At 54.7% G+C, this 12,740-nt stretch overlaps 1 protein-coding gene and 1 long non-coding RNA gene across 3 annotated transcripts in view; one reads left to right on the plus strand and one right to left on the minus strand.

The window, feature by feature from the left end:
• The window catches only part of Micall1 (MICAL like 1), a 28,119-nt gene that overhangs the window by 4,524 nt on the left and 10,855 nt on the right, over positions 1-12,740 (minus strand). Inside the window, exons 4-15 of one of the 2 annotated variants that reach the window (XM_021183163.3) lie at positions 12,644-12,735; positions 11,569-11,711; positions 9,587-10,026; positions 8,025-8,082; positions 6,912-7,336; positions 5,244-5,650; positions 2,460-2,594; positions 1,804-1,930; positions 1,594-1,684; positions 1,384-1,457; positions 509-623; positions 298-344 (exon numbers count right to left, since the gene is read on the minus strand). In XM_021183163.3, the coding sequence (XP_021038822.1) occupies positions 298-344; positions 509-623; positions 1,384-1,457; positions 1,594-1,684; positions 1,804-1,930; positions 2,460-2,594; positions 5,244-5,650; positions 6,912-7,336; positions 8,025-8,082; positions 9,587-10,026; positions 11,569-11,711; positions 12,644-12,735 (2,154 nt within the window). The remainder of the gene's footprint in view (positions 1-297; positions 345-508; positions 624-1,383; positions 1,458-1,593; positions 1,685-1,803; positions 1,931-2,459; positions 2,595-5,243; positions 5,651-6,911; positions 7,337-8,024; positions 8,083-9,586; positions 10,027-11,568; positions 11,712-12,643; positions 12,736-12,740) is intronic. The other variant, XM_029469768.2, reaches the window with a different exon arrangement.
• Positions 8,209-10,122, plus strand: LOC110310325 (uncharacterized). Its single transcript, XR_002379832.3, has 3 exons — positions 8,209-8,273; positions 8,613-8,700; positions 9,866-10,122. It is a non-coding gene; the product is annotated as an uncharacterized LOC110310325 (long non-coding RNA).

Consider the following 12,740-nt stretch of genomic DNA (forward strand, 5'->3'; position numbering starts at 1 on the left):
CACCTCAGGGCTGCATCCTTTAGCCACTACAGGTGCTCTGATCCTGAGCAGGCTCTAGGTCCCCAGACCCCCAAGCCAGCTTGCAGAGCAGAGGGCAAAACCATCCAGGGCCTAGGCCCCCTGGTAGACCACAGTCCTCCTGTGGGCACAGAGAAGTCCCTGGCCTCCCTCCCTTCAGAGGCTGGGAGTTTGTATTACAGCCAAGCACCCCTTGGGGCTGCTCAACCTTCCATTTCAGGCTGCAAACCCAGGCTGGAGCCCCCAGGTAGGTGCTGCCCCCCTCGGGATGCACCTCACCTTTCTTCTTGATCATAGTTTCCAACATCTTGTCTTCCTCCTCTTCCCTGGGTAAAAAAGAGAAGCTGAGTGTCCACAGCAGGGAGGAACCAGGTAACCTGTGGGTCCCTCCCAACCTCCAGGCCCCACAGGACAGGGCAAGCATGAAGGCAAGCCCTCTTGCAGGCTCCGCCGGGAAGTTGCTCCCCCCACGGGGTCCTAGGCAGGGCACCTCTGCCGGTCCTCATCCAGGCAGTTCACGATGGCATCTCGCTGCTCGATGAGGGTCATGAGTTCCTGCATCAGCACCTTCTCTCTGGCCCGATCCTCATCTGTCCAGTCCTTTTCTGCCAAAGGAGAAAGCCGGCCATACCGCTCTAGTCACACTGGGCTTCTCAGAGGTGGCCACACCCCCAGCCTCCTGCTGAGGTGAAAGTGACTCACAGTTGGCAAAAGGAGCCAAGGACATTCTGTGACTTGGGGCCATTCCAGCCTTCCAAGTTCCCCGGGTGAATGAAGAGGTAATACTTCAGTCACAGAGACAGACGGTAAGAACCAGTCTGAGGACAGGCGTGGGGCAGAGACAGGGCTAGCAGCTCCTACACAAAGGAAGAAACCCCAGCCTCTGGGCCTGGTTTTCTATAACCTCAGCTGTAAAATGGCAGCGATGGGTGATGACGCCAGCACATAGGAGAGAGGTCAGAGCCCTGCACCCTCCCATGGTTCTGTGGTCTCTTTCTATCAGCAGAGATGGATCAGTACATGCCACAACTATGGACAAGTCAAGCTGAGCACTCTTTCTTCATTCCCCAACTCAGCCCTCAGCCCACCTGAGGTTCCCATCATGCCCGGAGTCAACAAATATGTGGGTTCTAAGAATCAGACTTGGAGGCTGGCCAGTGGTGGCGCATGTCTTTAATCCCAGCACTCGGGAACAAAGGCGGGTGGATCTCTGTCAGTTTGAGGCCAGCCTGGTCCACAGGGCAAGTTCCAGAGCCCTTACTATGCAACCTCCCTACCGTTGTTTTTCTGTTTTTATGACAGGCTCCCATGGCCTGGGCTGGCCAGAGTCGGCCAGGCTCCTAGCTCTCCGGGTCCCAGGCTCACCTGGCTTGTTGAGAAGGCACCGGAGCTCGAACTCCACATCAGCCTGGCGCTGCTCCAGGTTCTGCTGCTTGAAGCTGAAGAAGGGGGGGTTGGGGGGGGCAGGCAGTGAGTACTTCTGCTAAGTGCTCAGCTGTAGGCAGTGCCATCATGCACAAATTCCCGGTTCTCCTCAGACCCCAGCGGGAAGCAGGTAGGGCAGGCAGGACTCACACATAGATGAGCTCCGACTCTCGCCGCACTAGTAGGTGCTTCTCATGGATGAGTTTGAACCAGTCCACCAGCATGTCGTCCTCGCTGCCCTCTGGAAGCCAGATCTCCACTAAGGCCAGAGCTCACCCCGCTCCCAGCTCCGCATTCCCAGGTTGAGGGGCCCCCCACAACCCACAACCCTCAGCCAGCTCCTCTCTGCAGCCCCCTCACCATTTGCTCCGCCACGCAGCTTCTCCTCCAACAGAACCCCACTGTGTTCCAGGGCATCCAGCTGGCGCTCAATATTGTCCATCTCACCGTAGATGTCCTCCTCAGGAATGTACTGGTCAGCCTGGACCTGCCCAGCAATATTCCGGTCACCTAGAGAGCGGTGGCCCTCCCCTGCACCAGCTCTCCTCTGACTCACAGGGTCCCCTAGCCACTGCAGACTCTAGGAACCCAGGTCCTGTCCCCCAAGGAAATTGACAAAGCACCGTGGGTTTAGGGAAGGGACCAGAGTGGGGATGGCCAGGAACCCTTCATGTCAAGATCTGACAGACTCCTCCAGAGACGCCCAAGTCCCTGCTCCACAGAGAAACCTCTCCCTGCCCTGTCACTCAGGAGGGGTTCTCTGTTGGGCAGTGAGCTAGTGGGACAGGTTACAGAGAACCCTGGGGGCTCCCTTCTGAGAAGCACAAGTGTCTCCACGCTCACTCTCTGCACTTGAACTGTTAGACCCCAGCACCCACCCACTGCTCCTGGATATGTAGGATCCCTAGGCTAAGTTCAACCTTCCAACAGGACCATACACGGGTCCCAAAAGCCGAAGGCTGAGGGGAGAGTGCTGGGCCCAGGCCAGCTGAGTTTCAGGGTCTCTCTGCTGGCACCTTGCGTTTGATGAGTGGAAAGCCGTGTCCGGGGGCAGGTGGCCTCACAGGCTTGGCTCCTTTGGTGGCCTTCCTGACAGTTGGAGATGCGGAGGGAGATGGTTTCCGGTTGAAAGGATTCTCCTTGCAGGAAGACTGAAGGTAGACATGACAGTTAAGTCAGAGAAGTCTGATCATATAGGACTATGGAAAGCAGGCCAGGATCCAAGTGGCAGGAGGAGAGGAGGGCCCAGGCAAGAACAGAATCCCCCAAGTTCCATCTCTCCACACTCATTCGGCAAATGGTTACACTTCCAGACTGCTTCCCAGAGTCAGCTCTCACACAGTACACGCCTTACACACCTTGCACGCCTTTCTACTCAGGCTACAGCTGGGTGAAAACGGCTCTGTGTGAACCAGATGTGGTGCAGAGCAGAAGGGGGTGGGGGGAGTGCACAGGCAGCTGGGGAGGGAGCGAGAGAGGCAGGCAGATCACTGTGAGTTCAAGGCCAGCCTGGACTACATGGTGGAAAGAAAGAAACCTTCTTCTGAATGTAGGAGCCGGGGCTGAAGGGCTGAGCAGGAGATCAGAGGGCAGGAAATTAAAATAAACAGAATGCACTTCATATGTCTGTGGTACTGTCCAAAAAGCAAAGCTAAATAAAGGCAGTTTATTGTTGTTGTTTTTTAAGTTGGTTTTTAGGACTTTGTTTTGTTTTGTTTTCTCTTTCTCTCTTCCTTTCTTTCTTCCTTCCTTCCTTCCTTCCTTCGCTCTTTCTATTTTGGTTTTTCGAGACAGGGTTTCTGTTTGCAGCCCTGGCTGCCCTGGAACTCACTGTGTAGACCAGGCTGGCCTCGAACTCAGAGATCACCTGCCTCTGCCTCTGGACTGCTAAGATTAAAAGTGTACAACACCACCACCTGATTAAATAGTTTAAACAAACAAACAAAAACAAAACAAAACAACAAAAACCAGAAGAAAAGAGGGCTGGAGAGATGGCTCAGCAGTTAAGAGCACCAACTGCTCTTCCAGAGGTCCTGAGTTCAAATCCCAGCAACCACATGGTGGCTCCCAACCATCTGCAATAGGATCCTGTGCTCTCTTCTGATGTGTCTGAAGACAGCTACAGTGTACTCATAGACATAGAGTAAGTCTTCCTTTAAAAAGGAGCGCTAGTGTAATAAATACAAAGCTCCAAGTGCTTCTGACAGTCTCTCCTCCTCCCCGTAGTGGGACTGGGTTCCTTAGGAAGACCCCTGGGGTTCTGCCCTCCCTCCCATAATACCAACACCAGTCTAGCCAAGCCTCTGAGCCCTCTCAGACTTGTTAAACCACAGAACAGCCTCAAGACAGCCTCCCACACAACCCTTGCTTGCATTACAAATGGAGCTGGGCAGGCTGCCTAGAGTGCGTGAGAGCAGATACTCCTCTTCCTGAAGTCCAGAGTCAGGGTCCCAGCACCCACATCAGACAGCTACCAAACACCTGTCACTCTAGCTCTTGGAGATCTGACATGCCGCCCTCTGCTGGCTACAATAGGCATTGCACTCTCATGCACAAACCCACACACAGACACACAGAATTTAAAATGAACAAGGAAATGTATGAATAATGGTCGTGGGAGGGAACTTTAAGCCCCCATAGCACTCCACTGGCCACCACCAAGACACCCAAGAGGCTTTTCAGAACAGTCTGGAAACTCGGCAGTACCTAGTGGCTTATTATCAGAAGCAGGCCTTCTCAACATCACACAGCAGGTGACAGAGCCTGCATAAGTAGATGGATGTGGTCCACAGAGGGCCAGGCACGTAGGTAGTCTGGGCCAACAACGTCAGCTACAAAGACAGCCACCTTACATGTGTTGTTGAGCCACACTATGTGTAAGACTGGACAAGCCCGGGGGCTGAGAAACAAGTGAGCCTAGAACTATAGAACCTGTCGAAAGCCAGATGTCCAGAGAGACCCTCCCCTCCTCATGTCCTCTTCACCTCTGAGAAGAGACAGAGACCAGCGAAGGTCGAGGTTTGGGCCTGGTCTGGCCTCCTCCATAAGCACCCCCCACCCCACAGCCCACAAAAGAGGAACCCAGGAGGTGGGTCCTGGGCCCTTGAGCCTGACGGGTGCTAACCCAGGCTCCTACAAAGCAGTATGGCTACAAATGGGAGTCATTTCGGAACCTGCTAACCAGACAATGGGCTGCTCAAGAACAGAGACCGTGTGTTCTCAGGAGCCCCAGTGTCACACGCACACAGGAGCTGGTCAGCCAGGGGTACATGCAGTCTCCCCTGAAGGAGAGCAATGAAGCTCTTATTTGAGCTTCACTCGAGATTACACTCTAGGGCAATGAAACGCTTGTCTCCTCGTGTATACTGAGCGCCCAGAGAGGGCAAGGACAGCATCTTTTTTTTTTTTTTTTTTTTTTTTTTTGGTTTTTTCGAGACAGGGTTTCTCTGTGTAGCCCTGGCTGTCCTGGCACTCACTTTGCAGACCAGGCTGGCCTCGAACTCAGAAATCCGCCTGCCTCTGCCTCCCGAGTGCTGGGATTAAAGGCGTGCGCCACCACGCCCGGCAAGGACAGCATCTTAATGCAACATGCCCAAGGCATGGTATCAAGGAAGCCAGTGAGTTCTGGGGTAGATGAGGTATAGGTGACGGGCAGAGGGTGTAGAGATGCATGGCTCTGTGTCCCACAGGTTATGATGGGTATGGCCACTCAAGCTGGAGTCGGGCGTCTGTGCCCTGTGACAAGATGCGCACCCACCGGCTGGAAGGAAGGCAGCTTCTGGCACCCCTGGAGCACTCACCTTGATCTGCAGCTGTGGGGATGCGCTCCCCACGGGAGAGGCAGGGTTCCGGTCTCCAGCCAACAAGAAGGGGGTGGGGGTGGCACCACTGAAGGGCTTGGTAGAATGGGTGCCCGCGCTGCCCTTCGTCCTGGCCTGCAGCATTTGCTCACCACTAGGCTGCCCTAGCTCCCCAGAAGACGACAGGGAGGAGTTGGCTGAGGGGGTGACAGAGTTCCCAGAGGTGCCAGGGGTACCAGGCACGTGCACAGCAGGATCCGAGGAGCTCTTGGGTACGGCAGGCGGCTCCAAAGGCTCTGCATTGGCAGTGTGACTTGAGCTCTCGGAGGACAGACTCTCCATGCTGAGGGCTGGTGATGGCGTGGCTGAAGGAGGTTCTGAGTGTGACAGGCGGGAGGCGTGGGTAGCTGTTCAAATGAGTAAACCAGCAAAATCAAGAGGTGGAAAGGACTTCTGTCCTGACCCAACACACCCTGCTCCCAGAGCTGAGGGGATCCCGGGACACCAAGTTCTTCCCCATCTGGATGGGCAAGAGGCCAGAGAACACCAAACTCCTGCAAGGACCCGTGTTACAAATGAATCCACCTTCAGACCCACTTTGTATCCTGATGCTCTAGTGTGCCACCTTGTGGCACATCTATGTATAGCCCTGGCTGTCCTGGAACTCCCTCTGTAAACTAGGCTGGCCTTGAACTCAGAGACCCATCTGCCTCTACCTCCCAGTGCTGGGATTAAAGGCGTGCACCACAGCTGCCATGCTTGGCCCTAACCTAACTTCTCATCTGGCTAGACAGCTGCCTCCACTTCCCAACCTGACCCACAAGCTGCTGGGCCGGGAGGAGACTCTAGACCGAGGACGGCAGGGAGAGTGGAGGGTGGCCTTGGCCTCTGGAACAGAGACTAGAAAGAAGGCACCAGCAGAGGGAGCGCTAACACTTGCTGCAGCCAGTGCTGGGCCAAGCACTGCCAGGTGCGGCTTTATGCTCCTGCAGATGACACGGACCACGCCTCCGCAGCCTGTCGTCATACTTCCTGGATGAAGCCACGGACTCAGGAAAGAATTCTCCCTAGCTAGGGTCATCTTTGACCCTGTCTTTGTCCAACTTCAGAGCTCATGACCCCAAACCCACCTGGCGAGGGGACTCAGACCATGAAAGCATTTGCCTGCAATTGTTCCTAACAGGCACTTGGTCCCACTGAGTGTTAAAAGGCAGCCACAGCCTTGGGGTGGGAAAGGGACCAAGAGTTTAAGACAAATCTGAGGTAAAGCCCAAATATATGGTGTGCTGTGCCAAAGGGACCACTGGGCAGGAGAGGCACAGCACCCAGAGCTGACCCCCACAATGAGGAGACTAAATAGCCAAGTAGGAGCCATGCTGCTCACTGGCTGGAGAGACAGAGACACTGGGAGGCAGGGGTTCAAGTTAATCCCGGCCTCCTCGTACCTTTCAGAAGCCCAGTGCAGGATCATGCCATGCACCTCCCTGACTGCCCCCCCCCAACTGAATTAGCCTAACAAGAAGTGTTAAAAGCTGGGGTTCAAATTCTGCCTCCAGTGCTTCAGCTTCAGTAATGCCAGCCCACTCCCAGCCTGCTCTGGGAAGAGATGGGAGACCATGCACCCCACAGTGTACAAACAGGTAAGGAAGCTCCGCTCCCTGCACTTACCAAGTGGGGAAGCACTGGGTGCTCTCGGGGCAGGGCGCTTCTTTGTCTTGGGGCTGCTGGTGGGAGTGATGCCGTACCAGGGGTGCAGGGACTTGGGGGTGGCCTCTGACGGGGTAGGCGCAGGGCTGGGTACTGGTGGGGCTGGAGATGGGCTGGGTACTGGTGGGGCTGGAGATGGGCTCGGTACTGCTGGGGCTGGCTCTCCTTCTTCTTCTTCTTCTTCCTCAAAGGGGTTGTAGGGCTTGGGCTCTGGCTCAGTTCCTGGGCTTTTCTGGGTCCGCTCCTCCAGGCCTCCGTCCTCCACCTGCCTATAGGCCTGACTCAGTGGCCCAGGACCACTGCTGGGAGGCTGGGGGGCTGGCTTCTTCTTTGGCTCTGTCTGCACCAATGTGATCCATGGGGGATCCTTCCTTGATGCTGCCATCCTAGAGGGAGGCCAAGGCAAGGGGTCAGCCTTCCCTCTAGGAAGATTCGGTCTATGCCAATGGGGAGGAGGGGAAACTGAGCCGTGTATTTTCCCAAGCCCAGCCTCAGGGTCAGGCCAAGCACAAAGCTGAAATGGGTTAGTGCACCCACATCCCAATAGGGCACCCTCAAGTCCAGAGAAGACAAAACCTTCAACCACACAGCCACTGTTAATCCAGTCCCAAAAAGGGGCTGTGTGACATCACCCTATGCCTCGGGCTCATCAGCTCCATGGAGATGTTACTAACATTCCCTGTCTCATGGGGCCGCGATTAGAGTTCTACATCCTGCCCGAGTATGGCCACACACTAGGCACAGCACAAATGTTCCCCGGCAGGATGCTGTAGCCCCTCACAGGGCAGCCATCCTGACGAGGACAGTTCAGTCAGAAGCATGTCCTCCTCAGAGTCGGGGAGCAGAGAGCCAGGCACAACAGCTAAGCTTTTCCAGACCTTTCTCTACTCTATCAACGAGGCCTGGACTCCCATGTCATGCAGGAAGCACAGGCTTGTGGAGATGAAGTAACCCTAGGCCGTCTCCTGAGCACACGTCAGGGATGCGGCTGTCCTTCCTCATCCACACAGGAGCCTCCTTGTGGGCCCTAGAAATACCCCCTCCCCCACTGAGGCCTGTAGGGGGCCAGCATACCTCTCTGACAGCTTGGGTGTCCCTCTTGGCTTGGGAACAGGCGGTTCCTGTAGTCTTCCTAGACATGAAAGGACAGTGAGCCAGGCCCTCATGGCAGCTAGGGTGCTATGACCTAGCTGGCAGGTCACAGACCAGGGTGACCACAGCCCCTCCCTGCCCAGCTCTCAAGGAGATTGGATGAGATGGAAAGGTGAATGGGAGAATGGTCAGTCAGAGGCTGGCCAGGCCTCTGGCGGGGCCCAACTGCATGTAAGTCCCAACCCAGATCCCCTCAGTCACTTGCTCTAGGGCATCTATCCAGGTGCCACCTTCTCCTGGAAGCCTCCCTTGACTCCTACTTTCATCCACCCCAGCAGTATGACTTCCTGTGCCTGTCACCCTCGGACACTGGTTCCTCCAAGAAAACATAAAAAAGTCCAAATACGATCTATGTCCCCAGTGCCCAAACCTAAGTCAGCCTCCAGAAGTGCTGAGCGGATTCAAACACTCAGAATGTTCTGGTGCAAGTCCCCAGGCGCTCTCTCCCCCTTGGGCCTGCATTGCCTTCCCTGACTGATATGGAATGCTCAACATATCTCGGGTTTCCAGAGTATGATCTCACTAGCTCACACCATACATGGAAGTCATCGAAGAATATGCTGCCAAAGGCCAGCCACGAGTCTCCACTGCAGTCCAGGTAAGCCCAGGAGACCACCTGACCCCAGGCCCCTAGCTGGCTAGACCAGTGGATCTCAGCCTTCCTAATGCTGCAACTCTAATACAGTTCCTCAGGTTGTGGTGACCCCCCAAGTATAAAATTATTTTTGCTGCTATTTCATAACTGTAATTTTGCTACTATTATAAATCATAGTGTAATTCTCTGTGTTTTCTGATGGTCTTAAGCGACCCTCCCATGACAGGGTTGGTTTGACACCCACAGGTTGAAAACCACTGCCCTGGACAGACACCAGGCATACATGATGTGGGTGTGAGGTTGCCTGGAGCGTGCCTGGGGACAAGCCAGGAAACATACGACTGACATCAATATGCATAGTCTCAGAGACACTCAGGACACGTGTGTACAACTGCCACACTCCAATCTGCTAGACAGAAATGTCATGCACATGGACAGCGCGGGCCGGCCTGTGGCTTGAGCTGTGCCAGTTTGGAGAAAGTGGCATGAAAAGGCACAAGGTGGCTGACAGATGACAGCATTACACTGCACATACAGGTACTGGCTCAAAAAGCAGTTCACGGGGCTGGCAGATGCCTCAGCAGCTAAGAGCACTTGCTGCTTTTTCAGAGGACCGGAGTTCGGTTCCCAACACCCATAACGGGTGGCTTACAACAACCCATAACCCCAGCTTCAGGAGACCCAATGTGCACCGCTCTTCTGGACTTGGTAGGCACCTACACTCACAAGCACATAGTAACAACCTCCCCCCCCCACACACACACACACAGAGTTTAAAATAAATCGTTAACAAAGGGGTAAGGAGCTGACAATGTTCCTGGCTATTTACATGCCAACAAGAGAGGACACACCCAACCAGCATGCCCCGTCCAGCTGGACCCTCACTCACCGTTCACAAGGCCACTGCTGACACTCTGCTCCACCGTGCCATCTTGCTGCAGGCTAGACCGAGGCCTTGGCGTTGGGGGTGTTAAGGCTGAACTTTCGGAAGCCTTCCTGGGGGCAGGTGTGGGCCGGCCAACAGGGGGACTGGCCAGTTCCTGGGGCTTGCTGGGAAGAGGTGGCTTAGTTGGGGTGTGGAACTGTACCTCGGAGCTGGCCTGGAGCCTGTCTGTCTCAGCCACTGCAGCCACACTCAGGCTCGGGTCATTATCCTCTGTATCTTTAGCTTCTGCCGCCGCTGGCTGCTGCCTTTGCTGTGAAAGGGGCCTAGTTCCTGACCGACTTCCCGGACCCAGCCTGGTGCAGCGTTCTGCACACACAAAGGTGCCTTCTTCGGGCCCACTACTGTAAGAGCCTGGGACCAGCGTGCTGGAACACTGCCGACATCTGCAGAGGACAAGGCAGGTGTTCCCTTAGCAGGGCAGGCTGGCTAGGCCCTGGGTAAGCCCTCCTTCAGAGACCAGTTTCTCCCTCCTTCACCTACCAGGCCCATCCTGGCTCCATACCCTGCACTTCCCAGAAAATAAAGAACATGGCAGCTGTCGGAGTCAGAGGGGAACAATAAGCCATGTCAAATTAGCAACAGGAATTGTGAAACGCGCCCATGCTGCAAGGGTAAGAGGCAATGGTGGCCCAGGGGAAAGGGCCACCAGCCAGGAAGTCATCCTGGCTTCCCATCTTGCCAGATTTGTTTTGTTGAAGTTTTTGCTTGATTTTGTTTTTCAGGGCTGGGAACTGTGGCCAGGGCCTCAAAACTTGCTAAAGCCTTGTGCTACCCTGGGGCCACAGCTCAGGTTTATTGGTTGGGAGGTGGAACCCAGTGTCTTGTAAACACTAGATAAGCACTCTACCATCAAGTCACTCCCCAGCCTTGGGTTGGAATGTTTTTAATGAATACATACATAACAGAATCAAATACAATGTATCAGAGTGACTGGGTATCACTGGCTACAGGAAACTCTTGTACAGGCTCTGTGTCTACTGACACAAGTTTCCTGCCATGTATTTACATCGAGTTAACATCAAGATTTATTTATTTTATGTGTAGGACTGTTTTGCTTACATGTATGTCTACACACCACATGTATGCCTGGTCCCTGAGGAGGCCAGAAGAAGGCATCAGATCCCCTGGAACTAGATAATAGAAGGTTGCGAGTGGCCCTGTGGATGCTGGGGTGGAACCTGGGTCCACCGAAAGAGCAGCCACTATCTTAACCTCCGGCCCCTCTCGTCAGCCCCTCAAATGCATTCTTGAAAAGTCCGGTATGGTGATGCACACTTTAGGTGGTGGCATTGTTTTTTGTTTTGCTTTTTGTTTTGTTTTGTTTTTTGAGACAAGAGACTGGGTTCACGTCCTAGCGCTATGAAACCAAACAAACCGGCATCTCCAGGATGTTAAATCCCCAGTTGAAGTTAAATCACACTTAACTGTAAGAAAAGTCTGTCTTGTTTCCTTTTGTGAGCACCCGGTAGTTATGTTCAGGAGCTTGTAGCACAAGCCCTGGGCCTGGGTTCAAGCCTCAGGACCTCAGAAAAGAAAAGGCTGAGGCTGGAGAGGAGACTCAGCATTTGCGGGCACCTGTTGCTCTTGCAGTGAGGACCAGTTTGGTCCTGAGCACCCACATCGGGCAGCTCACAACTGCCTGTAATTCCAGCTGGCCTCGAAGGGCATCCCCACACATGGCACCGGCTCCCATAGTCATATACGCATACATAAAAATAAGTAAGTCTTCAAAAATGAGAACTGGAGGGAGACCCTGTGACTGGGCAGGCCTTTTTCTTCTGAGACATAGTTTGTTCCTCTAGAAAGGGAGGGTAAGCTGATCTCTCAGCCAGAAGCTCGGGCCCAGTGGGTGCTGACCCCAAGGGGGCTCGGTCCCAGGAGCTGGGGAGATCCGCCCTGCCCTGCCCCTGCCCATAAGCACTCACCGGAAGCAGTGCCGGTGGTAGAGTCTGCCCTCCGCCAAGTACCGCTGCACCAGGTGCACCCGCTGCCCACAGGCTGCGCATGCGCTGCTCGGGGGCTGCTGTTTGCCCTGCTCGGACAGGCTGTCTGGGGAGAGGTCGTCACCCTGCAGGGAACGGGGTACAGTTACCGGCCATGTTGCTCCTGGTTGTCCCCCTTCCCCTCCCATCACTGCCATGTCCCTCAAATGTATGTCAAGCCCCACAGTGCTAACCCAGGAAGACCAGGGTCCTAGGAGAAGTGGAGGACAAGACACTGTGGCCTTCTCCCACAGGAGGAAGCCAACGCCCAGAGAAGGGTGACTTGTTTACCATCCCAAGCCAGTATGGAAACAGTGAAGGCCAGACTTCCGGGCCTCCAAGGAAGGGCCCCTGCCCTATGGAAGGCGACTCTCAGCATACGTACGGCTCCTTCTGGTAGCTTCTCTGGCCAACCCTCCTTCCCTCTGGGTGGTCTCTGGCCCTTGGTTCTCTATCAGCTTGCCCATCAGTCTCAGCCCACATACCCTCTCTGGGCATTCTCTCTAAAGCTTGTGAGAAACTGACGTCCTTTGGAGGTGGGACTAACAAGGTGACCCTACTATTTTACTGAGTGACCTTGGACAAAGGACCACACCTCCCTGAGCCAATGTTTCCTATCTGGACAACAGGGCCTAAGAGATGCTGCTGCAGAGGGTCTCTGTGAAATCACCCTGAGTGGTTCAAACCTCGGCGGACTCCACGGAGTAAGGGGAATATTCACATCACTATGTGTCATTATGCATGAATCTCCTGACAGTCTCATGATGGCAAGGACGGCATGAGCTTTGTCCATTCAGTCACAATAATAGACCTGACTCACTCAAACGCTGGGGAAAACATTTGGGCTCCCTGCTACAAAATGGGGCTGGCGGGCTGGCACCCTGGCCCTGAGAACCAACAGGACAAGAACAGAGAACACCCTCTGGATATCGGCAAAGCCAACCAACTTCCCCCCACAATGGTCGCTGTCGGGACCCTGTGCCCCTCACCTATTCTTCCACCCAAGAAGTCTGCCTACCTGAGCCTCCTCTCCTGGCTGCACAGCGGGTGATGTGGATGTGGGGGAGGGGGGTGCTGGGTCCTTTCCTGGTTTGGGTGGTGAGGCAGCAGCTACA

Source organism: Mus caroli, unplaced genomic scaffold (assembly GCF_978045245.1).
Source record: "Mus caroli unplaced genomic scaffold, Mus_caroli_1 scaffold_16, whole genome shotgun sequence".
In the NCBI taxonomy this organism is placed as follows: domain Eukaryota; kingdom Metazoa; phylum Chordata; class Mammalia; order Rodentia; family Muridae; genus Mus; species Mus caroli.